Source organism: Ylistrum balloti, unplaced genomic scaffold, assembly GCF_031769215.1.
Source record: "Ylistrum balloti isolate Yb309-2 unplaced genomic scaffold, AGI_CSIRO_Ybal_v1 Utg369668, whole genome shotgun sequence".
Lineage (NCBI taxonomy): Eukaryota > Metazoa > Mollusca > Bivalvia > Pectinida > Pectinidae > Ylistrum > Ylistrum balloti.
The window spans coordinates 1,764,417-1,779,420 of NW_026781915.1; the positions used below are offsets into that span (position 1 = coordinate 1,764,417).

The following is a 15,004-nucleotide window of genomic DNA, read 5'->3' on the forward strand; positions in this document are numbered from 1 at the left end:
TGTTAAATTGAAGGAAGTCAAATGTTCTATTTAATATAGATATGATGGTCACTTTAAAGTTTTCAAATGGATTAAATTCTTTTTGGGGACACTCAAAATCAATTAAGTTTATTTGATGTCATTTTTTCCCCTTAAAATCAAATATCAAGCCAACCTAAATTTCAAGTCTTTATGAAAAGTGATTGGAAGAAAACTTTCTCTATGCCTTGAATGTCATTATTTATACTATATCAGTGATATTGGAGGACACACTTTGAGGTGAAAGACTTGACAGTAATGGATTGATGTAACTCCTGTTTACTAGGAAGCAATGCTATTTTCAACTTTATTTACTATAAATTTTAAAGAGACAAAAGAGGAAACAATTGAGCCCCCAGTTATTACAGTCCAAACGGCTGTAGTGCAGCCAGACAATGAGGACACAGGAGGTAAATTAACATCAAATGACAATCTCACTTTATTACTTTGTTAGATTTCACTGAATCACATCTGCACTTCTTTTCTCATTAAGTTACAATTAATTTTTAATATTAATTCTGTATTAAAACACTTCTTTTTTTAGTTTATAGCACATATCTATTGATATCTCCCTATCTCAGCTTTTAATTTTAATGTGTGACTAAATTTTAATTTCTGCTTTGATCAGTATTTTGATATTTTCAAATAAGGATGGTGTTTTGGACTTTCTATTACCTCTCTGTCTACGTAACAGGACCAGAAACTATTATAGAAATCCCTTTGATTTGGAGCTCACTATCTTTAGTTTCTAGCTTTTTTTGTTTTTTTGTTTTTATAGAATAATAAGATTTGTACTACCTTTGTATATTTAGCAAACATTTTGGTTATGTCTATTTCTTTTTCTCATTTCATCTATGTTCATCTGTGTCTTTGTCAAACATTTATGTTCATCTGTGTCTTTGTCAAACATTTATGTTCATCTGTGTCTTTGTCAAACATTTCTATTTATTTGTGTCTTCACCAAACATTTCTATTTATTTGTGTCTTCACCAAACATTTCTGTTAATTTGTGTCTTCATCAAACATTGGTATTTATTTGTCTTCACTAAACATTTCTATTTATTTGTGTCTTCACCAAACATTTCTGTTTATTTGTGTCTTTATCAAACATTGGAGTTTATTTGTGTCTTTATCAAACATTGGAGTTTATTTGTGTCTTTATCACCATCATCAAGTGTTTCTGTTTTATTTGTGTCTTCCTTATTCATTTGTATTAACTTGTATGTTTAGCCCTGTTTCACTAATTGTTTTTACTGGTATTTTGTATCATCAGTATCTATATAACATTTATATAGGAAATGTAGACAATCTACGAGGGATCTATAAAAAGATCTCACACTGGCTTATTGTGTTACGATGCCATTATAATTTTATCATCATCTATGTAACGTTTATGTACGAAATGTAGATAAACTACAAGAGGTTTATGAAAAGATTTCACACATATTTCTTGTTTGTTATAACTTTCAAATCATTATTTGCCAATACCTGAAAAACAACCCAGGATTTTATACTTCATTTAAAGAAATCTTGATATTGATTAACTAGTATGCAGTTCAACTACCAATCAAAAACAAGGTAACAAAATGTTATTACCTTTATATTGTTTACCTCATCATCACTGATTTGTTAAGCACTGTTGTCTTTCCTGTATTTGTACACGTATAAAGATTTTTCTGTTTTGCATGTTTTTATTTTGTTCTAGTTCTTGTTTGATTTTAAACAATTTACTATTAACATAATTTGACAAAACAGTATTTTATCACATAATCACATTTTTGCAAATAAGTGCAATGATAAATTAGTGTATCTACAGTTATTACTATATAAGAAATATATAGAAGCTGCAGTTAGTGAAATCTAAAATATGGCTGTTTACAGTAATTATGATTTTCTAATTTTCAGGAAAAGTAGTAGAATTTAAAGTTGTTGAATGTATAAATTATTACTTGTGGATAATGTGAAAATTTTCCATGTAGACATAAACACATTGCTTGTTAAATGAATTTTTAATTCATGAATGATCTTTGTTAACTAAGAAGATTTCATTCAAATTCTACATAATATAATATGTATCAGTATTACTCTGCTGCAATATTAATGATTCAAAGTGACATCATTACTGTTAAATGTTATAACTGGAACAGAAACTCCATAAAGGATTAAAATGAATATTTACAGTTCCCTTAAAAACCAATTCTGATTTTGAAATGCATTGTTGTTGTAGGCTGGGATTATGAAGATTTTTGTGCATTAATTTGAATGACTATTGAAATTAACTTAAAACATATAATTTTATTGTTTTCTGAATATCTTTGGGAACTCAAGTGAAGTAAGTTGAACAAATATTTTGTATAGATCTGACATGGGAAGTCTACTTTAGAACAGTGAAAAATCCAAATGTATATAATGCTGGCGGTCATGAATATGGCCTGATAGTTTACCAACTATGATTTAGTCATTCTGGTACAGTAGGTCACTGGTCACCACCACCAGCGAGACCGTCATCACCAGCATTGAAAAACAAGGCAGTGTCCCGGCCAGGAAGTGCAGTCCTTAACCTGTCCACAGGAAACCACTGGCTAGCGGGGGGTAGGGATGTCTTCTGGGAAAACTATAAAAAACGACCAATGTCTGGACATGTACCGGGATGGAAGGAAGGATTACCAGACAGTATGCAGCGTCCACGATCAGCTGTGGCATCCCGTACATGGAGGTGACTTTCACTAATAGCTGTTTCTACCATATCCTTTAACTCCCATTTTCTTGCGTAAATGGCTTTACTCTAATATTCTGTGATTATTGATAGAATTACTGAGGGTACTGGCATCCTCTCTGTTGACTGCCAAGGTTTGACAGGTGCTTTATAACATGCTACCTATAAACTTATTAATAGATGCATCACCTCTTTTCTAATGAACAAGAGGAGATAGTCAGTGAAAGATAGTCTGGAGTTGACTTTTCATTATTGTGTTTGTGACATCATTAATAGAATTATGGATGGTCATTACTTTTATGTAATTGAGGCCATTAGGTTTTGATTAACAAGGTTTTTAATGTTAACATTATGTGTTACCTTTTTACAGTAGAAGATCTAAAGCATCATCACCTGTCACCCCGTCCTCCCTGATGTATGAAAGTGTGATGCAAGGTAAGGTCTTCAATTTGTAGGGATGGAGTTTTCTACATACATTTTTATTGACATTGAAATAATCTCTAATTGTAATCTGTGATAATCTGTTTATTATCTCAGAAAATTTGTGATATCTGATTATATTCATAGACAATCTGTGATAATCTGGTTATAATCTTAGACAATCTGTGATAATCTGGTTATAATTTTAGACAATCTGTGATAATCTGGTTATAATTTTAGACAATCTGTGATAATCTGGTTATAATTTTAGACAATCTGTGATAATCTGGTTATAATTTTAGACAATCTGTGAAAACCTGGTTATAATTTTAGACAATCTGTGAAAACCTGGTTATAATCTTAGACAATCTGTGATAACCTGGTTATAATCTTAGACAATCTGTGATAACCTGGTTATAATCTTAGACAATCTGTGATAACCTGGTTATAATCTTAGAAATAAAATTTTTGATTATAAGAGATACATTTGTTAAAATTGTGTTGTTAATATTTCCAGAAGGAAGTTTATTCTAGCATTAGTTGATGTCATTCAGATATAAAACATGATTTTGAAATTAGATATCAGATTTTTTTAATTTCAGAAGTTTGTAGTCACTAGAAGCATTGATTAATATTTTTAATCATACTTGGCCAAATCTTAACTTCTGAAGGAATATTGGATAATTAATTTAGTGTTCTGGTTTAGGAACAAAGCTTAGATGGGGATGGGGTAGAGATGTTTTTATAAAGAGAGAAAAGTTACAGATCTCTATAAAGAGAAACAACCCAAGGAGAGAAACATCTTCCATTTGACTTCCTAGGGGTTAACAAAATAATAACTATGGTACAGTCACTGTGATACATTATGTTATGTACCTGATTGTTGGTCCTGATTTTCAGGGGAGGTAACTGCATTACATTGCATCAATGAAGAATTGGGTACATTTGAATTTGTAAGCTATAATAAGCTTTACAATGACTCTTCAGTTAGTCTGGCAACCTGGAGGATCTCTGATGCATTTTTTCCACGCTTACGTTTTTTTCTGTTCTGATTGAGATTCTGTATAGATGTTTGTATTTCTGCTTTCTGGATATAAGTGATTATTGCTTACCTGTGTTCTTAATTAAATCATTTTTACTATTTTTAATCAATCTTAAATGTATACTATGATAAAAGTTGGTATAATATTTAAATTAAAGTTGTAGAATACATTTAACAGTAAGCAAATAAAGCGGGAATTAAAACTAGGAACAAGTCTCTTTAATGAAAACAGATATAGCAGGAAATAAAACAAGAACAAGTCTCTTTAATGAAAACAGATATAGCAGGAAATAAAACAAGAACAAGTCTCTTTAATGAAAACAGATATAGCAGGAAATAAAACAAGAACAAGTCTCTTTAATGAAAACAGATATAGCAGGAAATAAAACAAGAACAAGTCTCTTTAATGAAAACAGATATAGCAGGAAATAAAACAAGAACAAGTCTCTTTAAAACAAGAACAAGTCTCTTTAATGAAAACAGATATAGCAGGAAATAAAACAAGAACAAGTCTCTTTAATGAAAACAGATATAGCTGGAAATGAAACAAGAACAAGTCTCTTTAATGAAAACAGATATAGCAGGAAATGAAACAAGAACAAGTCTCTTTAATGAAAACAGATATAGCATGAAATTAAACAAGAACAAGTCTCTTTAATGAAAACAGATATAGCAGGAAATGAAACAAGAACAAGTCTCTTTAATGAAAACAGATATAGCAGGAAATAAAACAAGAACAAGTCTCTTTAATGAAAACAGATATAGCAGGAAACAAGTCTCTTTAATGAAAACAGATATAGCAGGAAAAAACAAGAACAAGTCTCTTTAATGAAAACAGATATAGCTGGAAATGAAACAAGAACAAGTCTCTTTAATGAAAACAGATATAGCAGGAAATGAAACAAGAACAAGTCTCTTTAATGAAAACAGATATAGCTGGAAATGAAACAAGAACAAGTCTCTTTAATGAAAACAGATATAGCAGGAAATAAAACAAGAACAAGTCTCTTTAATGAAAACAGATATAGCAGGAAATGAAACAAGAACAAGTCTCTTTAATGAAAACAGATATAGCAGGAAATGAAACAAGAACAAGTCTCTTTAATGAAAACAGATATAGCAGGAAATAAAACAAGTCTCTTTAATGAAAACAGATATAGCAGGAAATAAAACAAGAACAAGTCTCTTTAATGAAAACAGATATAGCAGGAAATGAAACAAGAACAATGAAAACAGATATAGCAGGAAATAAAACAAGAACAAGTCTCTTTAATGAAAACAGATATAGCAGGAAATAAAACAAGAACAAGTCTCTTTAATGAAAACAGATATAGCAGGAAATAAAACAAGAACAAGTCTCTTTAATGAAAACAGATATAGCTGGAAATGAAACAAGAACAAGTCTCTTTAATGAAAACAGATATAGCTGGAAATGAAACAAGAACAAGTCTCTTTAATGAAAACAGATATAGCAGGAAATAAAACAAGAACAAGTCTCTTTAATGAAAACAGATATTATTTCAGACAGATTTTTACCTTTATCAAAATGTAAAATACCTTATACACCACGAATGAGTCACCAAATAATGTAGCAATCAAAATCAGACATTTTATCAACCTTAGTCTGGATCTAAGATAAACAAAGGGGAATGTTTATGTCCATGTTAGATATCGAACCAGGCTCTACTTTCATGCAAACACTGTGGAGTCTTTTTTCAATAATTGAAGCACAATAATTCAGTTTATGTACATTACGACAGAAATGGGATTATTACAGTTCAATTGTGTGCATTTCTTTTTCTTATAGATATGCGGCTGTATTCTCTAGTACGAGGGCGACCAACACTTAGAGCTTGATCTGTTTAGGTCCATACTTAATGTCTTACCTTTGTACAAAGTTTGAGTTTCTCATCAGCAAAATACCAGCACATGTATTCCAGTCACATATTGGAATTTGGTTGCGCAGGGTGCCTTACTATATACTGCTCATTTCTCACCAGCATTATTTCTAAATCTTTCCAATTAGACAAAACACTAAATTCAAAACAAGACCATCATGTGATATATACCAATCATCACCCAGATGACAAATGTCATTATTTAGTAATATATTTTCAATTGAATGAAGAAATAATGATGTGTGAAATATGTGCTGTGTGTATCATGATATAACACTGAAGTCACTTACTGCCTAGCTGATACTACAGAACAAACATTGTATACCATCATATACATCTTGGTGATAGAGGTAATCATGCTTCTTTAGTAAGCCTGCTTATATAAAGATGGTTGATAGGTGACAGATTGTTTATATATTACTTAACACTGGTAAACAACTTCTTCTTCCACTCCATCAAGTTCTTCTTTTACAAAATTCCAATAATTCTCCTCCAAATTCTTTATTTTGACAAGTTTATCTGTTGAAAGTCCCAGTTAAGTTGAAATGTACTTTGGTAATTTGTTAATTTTTAAGATAATCCAGATCAAAATTTAGATGAAGATTTAAAGTAATTCATGGTGAGGATCAGAATTGAAAGGAAATTATTTAATTTGTATAGTTTTTATAACTGTTCAACCCCAAGGAAATTATGGTAGTACACATACCACAGTAATCCACACTCAGCAATTTGTGACAATTAAATGTGTCTGGTCACCTGACTATAAAAGACCATATCTTTAACAAAGAATTTGTGAATATTTATATGGTTGTGTTATTGTTTTGTTGCACAGGTTACCAGAACCCCTGGTCACTTCCTGAGCTAACTGACCTCTCTGACTACCCCTCCCCCACCCACCAGTACACTCAGCCCCGCGCCCTGGGCACGCCCACGCACGGAACTGACTTCTACCACCCACCAGCTCCTGACACTATCTATAGGTAGAGCTAGCCATCATTCAATGGCTGTAAACCACCATGTTTTACTGATCCCTACTAGTTGTGGCCAGACTGACCAATTCTGACCAATCATAAGTGGAGATGGCATGTTGTATCTTTTGATTAAGAAACAATCCATTGTAGAAGACTGTCCAGTTTTAGAATAATCGTACAAGTTGGGGTTGGTGATAATTCTAGGTTTTGGTCAGTCTGTTTGGGATTTTAAACCTAACCATTACAATTGCTGTGATATTAAATATAGTGGTACATAACTGGTCTAGTCATGCATGTAAATTACCTGCCTTGTAACCAACCACTTCCCTATATAACCAATACTTTATCGCATGTATCTGATTGGTCTGTAAAAGGGAGATCACTCAAAAATTATTATTTTCCTGAAGAAATATCCTTAATTTTGTTTGTATTGTTAGTGTTGAAAGATTGCTGTACTTTAGATTTGTCATTAACCTGTGTCATACTTATCATATAGATATATAATATATTCATTTTTGTGGGAATTATTATTTTTGCTTTTTTCGTTTACAAATTCACTTGAATGAAATCTGAGGGTTATACTGCAGTGCATTCTATAAGTCACCTACTGGTCTATCTATTGTTTAAACATTCATATATTTATCTATCAGTCTCAATCTCATTCACTCATTTTTCATGTGAATTTAGCTTCTTAAAAGAATCAGTCATGTGATAAACTTTGGACAAGGCTTTAGACAATATGAGTATGGTGATGGTACATTCTTCCCAGAGTTATGTCCCTTCTCAATTTTGATTTAGTCATTCCTATTGTTGACGCGTCAACTCTTTCTCAGTATAAGAAAATGACAGCAAACTTTTGACAGTTTCCAGACACATTATTATACTTCCATTTCATCATTCTCTTTGTTATGTACCCATTATACAATGTACTTACTATACAGTAATCAGGCTCCTTTTTCCATCTAATTCAGACACTTGACATGTCTTTCCTGCTTTGCTGTCATATTTTTTGCAAATTAATTTCATTTTGCTCTCAGAATTTGAGGTTCCTTTCCACGGTGACTGTTAGGAGAATATGTATTGTAGTGCTTGTGCCATTTGTTTTTTCTAGTTTTCATAAATTCTAAAGTAAATTTCACAATACTTGACTTTTGTATACTTAGTTAATATGCTGACTTGTACAAAGAAAACTTCCAAACATTTTATTTAATCAGATTTGGACTTTTTCCTCATTGCAGCTAGATTGGCAGCCATTTTCCTTTGAGGATGACTTTTCTAAACTGATTTACGTGTCACTGATATGTATCTAGTATTTTTACTAGACCTGAATTTCATTAAGAAAAACATTATGTTGTGTTTTCATTGGACAGGTTGGCATATATAAGAAAAAGGATAGAATTGTGATTTTTTGTTAGAATTCATAAAAACATGGAAACCAAATAATGTGGGATAGTGATTTGAATGTAGGCATAGCTCTAATATAGAAATGGTGTTTAGGGTTCCCTCTCCACAGCACATAGATATTACCTTGTTAATGTTATTTCAGTGAGAAGAAACTTTGTAATAAATGAACTGTAGATTTTATTACATCAGAGTTTGACTGAATTCACAACTAATTAAAATTATTATTGAATTAAGTGGAAACTATATTGGTTAAATATGAAATAAAAATCTTTGTAACTCCATGACACCACAATAGATCACTCAATAAAATGTTATTGATCAGCTGATTGTGGTATATTGGGTAAGGAAAAAGAATTGATGTTGTGAGAGAGGAACTGGTGGTCATCAAGGTCACAATTGTAGCTGGTGGTGGGTCAGGGGTCAAAGTTCGGGGTTGTGGGTACCAATATGTGGTGTGGGAGTCAGGATGGTACTCACAAGATTGACTGGCGTGATCACTGAGGCATCATACTGTAATCCATGGCTGACCTCAGGCTAGCAGTGTGACCAAATACCTTTCCACCAAATATGTGTGCTTTCTGTGTGCTGTGCCTCCTTGAAACTGCTTTGTCACACCTATGGTGACCATGGTGGTAAGATGCAGTGACCTCTGTTTTTCTCTTTACACAGTATTCTAATTTCTAACTCTTTACATAAATATCATAAGCTTTCTTAAGTTTCTTAATACAATGCTATTCAGGATAATAAATTAATATATGTGAAAGAGATATTACATGATGGATAGATTTTTAAGTGGTAGTCAAATTTCAGGATATTTTTAATTTTGAAATTTGTGTATTGTATTGTAAATGCTGTGATTAACATACCACACTGAGCTGAACTTACTGGATGGCATAACCTATTAAGATGTTAATACACATATCTATCACGGACAAGCTATGTTACTCTGAATGGTTTGACAACTTACTGCTGATTCTGTTCGGTCAGGTCAAATTTTGGTTAAAAGTTTTGTCAATGTTTTGTTTACATGAACTCTTTTATTATGATTTACGCATTTGTCTGCTATGATCATAAATGTTTCCAAATTGCTAATTCATTGTTTACAATCCTATATAGATAGTAATATATATTTTATTACTATCTTATATAACTTTCCTGAACACTGTCCTTGTATGGTAACTCTCCTCTACCTTTTCTCCCCAGAACACCACCCAGTAGTCCACGCAGCAGAAGTCCCAAGGTGATTTATCCAGGCATGCACTGTATCCTTGAATCACCAGAAAATGACAATGATACAAATACTGATACGCAAGTATATTCCTAATTGGGATGATGAGGAATCTTCAGGAGAATGATTTCTACACCTTAAGTCATCATTGTACATGTAAACCAGGAGACTTCTCTGTCTACTTACTTAGGATAGCTAAACTGTATGCTGTATTGATAAATATTCTGTTTAGTCTCCAAGGCCTTGGAATATAACACAGACTCTACGCGGCATTGATAAATATCCTGTTTAGTCTCCAAGGCCTTGGAATATAACACAGACTCTACACGGTATTGATAAATATCCTGTTTAGTCTCCAAGACTTTGAAGGGTAACACAGACTCTACACGGTATTGATAAATATTCTGTTTAGTCTCCAAGGCCTTGGAATATAACACAGACTCTACACGGTATTGATAAATATCCTGTTTAGTCTCCGAGACTTTGAAGGGTAACACAGATTCTACACTGTATTGATACATAGCCTATTAATCTGTAACTCAGGCCATACCAGTTGCCTTGGCCAGGAAAGGTATTGCTGTGTTGATACATGACCTGTGTTTGATACGGTTCATTTTTAAGTTAAATCTACAAGTGCTAATTCATGTTTGTATATAACTTTTAATATTTATTGGACAATGTTTAGTTTTTACAAGACATGTGTCTTGTCAGTGGACAGAAGTTGGTATGGCCATGTGTGTCTGTCAGTAGACAGAAGTTAGTACAGTCATATGTTTTCGTCATTTGACAGATGTTCATATTGTCACAGACCACAAGCACATTCTGTATGGCCACAGATATATACCATGATTTTATATGCTTAGCAGGTAAAATGTCTACAAATACCAAAGTTATCATATGACTTTATTCGCACAGTCTATATGTTGTTCATTTTACATTTCCAGTAAGATCTAAAATTGATTTCTTCTTCTAGGCTATATTACATTTTACATTTACATGCCCATATCATTTATTGCAACAGACCTGAAATCTATTGTGAAAATCTGTTAATTTTTTTCAGCCTTTTTTTTTTTTTTTGTGTGTCTTGGCCGGTCCTCTGTATATTAAAAATGCTACTGCTAACAGGGTATAACATGATTGGTGAAGACCAATGTTCCTTGGGTATTGAAGGTTTCATGTTTTATAGGTGACTAACATTATGTGTGTGTGCTAGGATAATGAAATACTAACCTGAATATCTTTTTCTTTGTATTATTTCTTGTTCCATTGTTATTAGTGCCATTGTTTATGTGAGGCCCTGTCCCTGATATATTTCTGTCTCCAGAACTCTGAAGCTTTAACTAATGTGATGATTTAGATATTGTTGAGCTACAGACATTGTTAAGATGTAGATATTCTTTTGTTAGAGAGTTGATATTTTAGAAATGTATATGCATTTTTTTTTTAATATGCCAAGGTCATAAGAGTATATTAACTTTATCTTGACAAGCTCTTCATGGTATGCAGAATTACAGCTGATTATTAGTACTGCTGAAGTGACTATTGAATTACATGAAGTTTAGCAGTGAATGTATCACCTCACCTTGGACATATCTCCAATGATTGTGTCTTGTATTATTGCTATCCTTTTTATGTTGGTACTGCTTGGGATGGCAGACAAATTATGTCCCTTTGTTTACTGTGAATGTCTGTGACAATGCTATGTCACATAAGAAAGGCCATTTTTTGTGAGAGAGTACCTCTGTAGAATTTCTTACTGACTCTGTGTCTTGATCACTTTGTTGTTATTTAAATATGTAATTCATGAATCTATTTCCTTTTCTCTTGTGTGATAATACACTTTGTAATGAAGGACATCAGCATTTTTACGTGATAGTCCTGTGAAGTCTAAGCCTTTCTGCCATGCTTTAAGATGGGAAGGACCTTTAGATGTTTGTAGTGACCTTTCTGGAGGTAAGCGTTGACCTGTGATATGTGATTCCATTGACATGTAAACTAGCTCTATCAAGTATGATGAGACATACTAACAGTCGGTGACCTTGACCTGTCAACATAGATATTTGGGTCAGAAATGACCTTTTAGATTACAGCTGGACAGATAAAGATCTGATGGAGATATTTAGATATTTTACTTTTCTATCTGTGATAAGTGCTTTACAATATTTAATTTTATAGATTTATATATATATGTATGTACACTGTAATCTTTTACTGTGATGCCAAAACGATACCTTCACATCAGAAAAAGTACCAGTAGTGGAAAAATAATTCCATGATACAAGGATGTATGTCATCGTCATGGTAATAGGGAGTTGTGGAGGGGTATATATATATTGTAGTGCCAAAGTGTGTACTGATACCAGCAGTGCCTTCTACAAATCTGAGGATGCACTATGTTGTTTTTATTATTGTCAACTTATTGAAAGCTTTATTTTTGTTGTGTTGTGTGAAAAATGTTTGTTCACAGTAAAAACCCAATAGCATTCAATTAGAAGGTATGGTTTAGTTAAATTTGGGTGCCGCGTCACATGGTATCCGATAAACAGGTGTACATTTATTTCTGTATAATGTGTACACTAGGTTCAGTAAAGATGGAGGATACACTGTTTTCAGATGGATCATTAGATATGTAGTAACCATTCTAACATGTAACACATTCTTCTTTACAATAATTCTGTAAGGGAGGTAACTATGAAACACATGTTTGATATGTCAGATTTATCTCCCTTACAAAGATTCAAAGGCTTTTTATTATAAGAGGCAGTGTTATCAATATGTACCGGTATGTATCCTCACATATTCTATGTGTTTCTTGTTTGGTATTACATTAGAACAAGATATTTGTCACAATAAAATGATATCCACAGCCAAGAATTGTCTTACCTTCTAATTTCCAGGTATGGTGAGATACTGCTATACCTTTATCATGTATGATCAGGTATTACTGTACCTTTACCAGGTTTAGTAAGGATTGCTGTACCTTTACCAGGTTTAGTAAGGATTGCTGTACCTGTATGATCAGGTATTGCTGTACCTTTACCAGGTTTAGTAAGGATTGCTGTACCTTTACCAGGTTTAGTAAGGATTGCTGTACCTGTATGATCAGGTATTGCTGTACCTTTACCAGGTTTAAAAAGGATTGCTGTACCTGTATGATCAGGTATTGCTGTACCTTTACCAGGTTTAAAAAGGATTGCTGTACCTGTATGATCAGGTATTGCTGTACCTTTACCAGGTTTAATAAGGATTGCTGTACCTGTGTGATCAGGTATTGCTGTACCTTTACCAGGTTTAATAAGGATTGCTGTACCTGTATGATCAGGTATTGCTGTACCTTTACCAGGTTTGGTGAGGGTTGCTGTACCTTTACCAGGTTTAGTAAGGATTGCTGTACCTTTACCAGGTTTAGTAAGGATTGCTGTACCTGTATGATCAGGTATTGCTGTACCTTTACCAGGTTTAAAAAGGATTGCTGTACCTGTATGATCAGGTATTGCTGTACCTTTACCAGGTTTAATAAGGATTGCTGTACCTGTATGATCAGGTATTGCTGTACCTTTACCAGGTTTAATAAGGATTGCTGTACCTGTATGATCAGGTATTGCTGTACCTTTACCAGGTTTGGTAAGGATTGCTGTACCTGTATGATCAGGTATTGCTGTACCTTTACCAGGTTTAGTAAGGATTGCTGTACCTGTATGATCAGGTATTGCTGTACCTTTACCAGGTTTAGTAAGGATTGCTGTACCTGTATGATCAGGTATTGCTGTACCTTTACCAGGTTTAATAAGGATTGCTGTACCTGTATGATCAGGTATTGCTGTACCTTTACCAGGTTTAATAAGGATTGCTGTACCTGTATGATCAGGTATTGCTGTACCTTTACCAGGTTTGGTAAGGATTGCTGTACCTGTATGATCAGGTATTGCTGTACCTTTACCAGGTTTAGTAAGGATTGCTGTACCTGTATGATCAGGTATTGCTGTACCTTTACCAGGTTTAATAAGGATTGCTGTACCTGTATGATCAGGTATTGCTGTACCTTTACCAGGTTTAATAAGGATTGCTGTACCTGTATGATCAGGTATTGCTGTACCTTTACCAGGTTTAATAAGGATTGCTGTACCTGTATGATCAGGTATTGCTGTACCTTTACCAGGTTTAGTAAGGATTGCTGTACCTTTACCAAGTTTAGTAAGGATTGCTGTACCTGTATGATCAGGTATTGCTGTACCTTTACCAGGTTTAATAAGGATTGCTGTACCTGTATGATCAGGTATTGCTGTACCTTTACCAGGTTTAATAAGGATTGCTGTACCTGTATGATCAGGTATTGCTGTACCTTTACCAGGTTTGGTGAGGGTTGCTGTACCTTTACCAGGTTTGGTAAGGATTGCTGTACCTTTACCAGTTTAAGTAAGGATTGCTGTACCTGTATGATCAGGTATTGCTGTACCTTTACCAGGTTTGGTAAGGATTGCTGTACCTGTATGATCAGGTATTGCTGTACCTTTACCAGGTTTGGTGAGGGTTGCTGTACCTGTATGATCAGGTATTGCTGTACCTTTACCAGGTTTGGTAAGGATTGCTGTACCTGTATGATCAGGTATTGCTGTACCTTTACCAGGTTTGGTGAGGGTTGCTGTACCTTTACCAGGTTTGGTAAGGATTGCTGTACCTGTATGATTAGGTATTGCTGTATCTTTACCAGGTTTGGTAAGAATTGCTGTACCTTTACCAGGTTTAGTAAGGGTTGTTGTACCTTTACCAGGTATGGTAAGGGTTGCTGTACCTGTGTGATCAGGTATTTCTGTACCTTATCAGCTTTGGTGAGGGTTGCTGTACCTAAACAAGGTATGGTTAAGTATGGTTATATATTTGCCATGTATGGGCTGTATAATGCCTTGTCATATCAACTGTGAAACCTCAATTCAAAATTGGTGGGATTTTTTGGTATTGGTTAAATGCATCAGATAGGATAGTTTATTTTCATCACTAATTTGTTATTAGCATATAAAATAACATCCATTTCGAAAATTGGATAATGAGAACAGGTACTAATATCAAATCTGGTGACTGGATCTTGATATCATAACATGGATTGTAGGGCTATGAAGTGATGAATCACCGCTTCATGTTTTATATCAGTCTGATAAAATACTAAAAGTTGATTACAGAATATCTCAATAACAGAATCTAACTTTACTCTGAAGAGATTTAGTGAACTGAAAATCTCAAATATCTCTGTGATAGAAACAAATGTCTGATGGGCTATATTACATGTTTTATATGATGAAATATGTGTTT

At 33.4% G+C, this 15,004-nt stretch overlaps 1 protein-coding gene across 1 annotated transcript in view; it reads left to right on the forward strand.

Moving 5' to 3' along the window:
• The window catches only part of LOC132561310 (uncharacterized), a 59,067-nt gene extending 49,274 nt beyond the window's left edge, over positions 1-9,793 (forward strand). Inside the window, exons 27-30 of the mRNA XM_060226034.1 lie at positions 2,491-2,734; positions 3,108-3,169; positions 6,927-7,074; positions 9,673-9,793. Coding sequence (XP_060082017.1) covers positions 2,491-2,734; positions 3,108-3,169; positions 6,927-7,074; positions 9,673-9,793 — 575 coding nt within the window. The remainder of the gene's footprint in view (positions 1-2,490; positions 2,735-3,107; positions 3,170-6,926; positions 7,075-9,672) is intronic.
• The last annotated feature ends 5,211 nt before the right edge of the window (positions 9,794-15,004 follow it).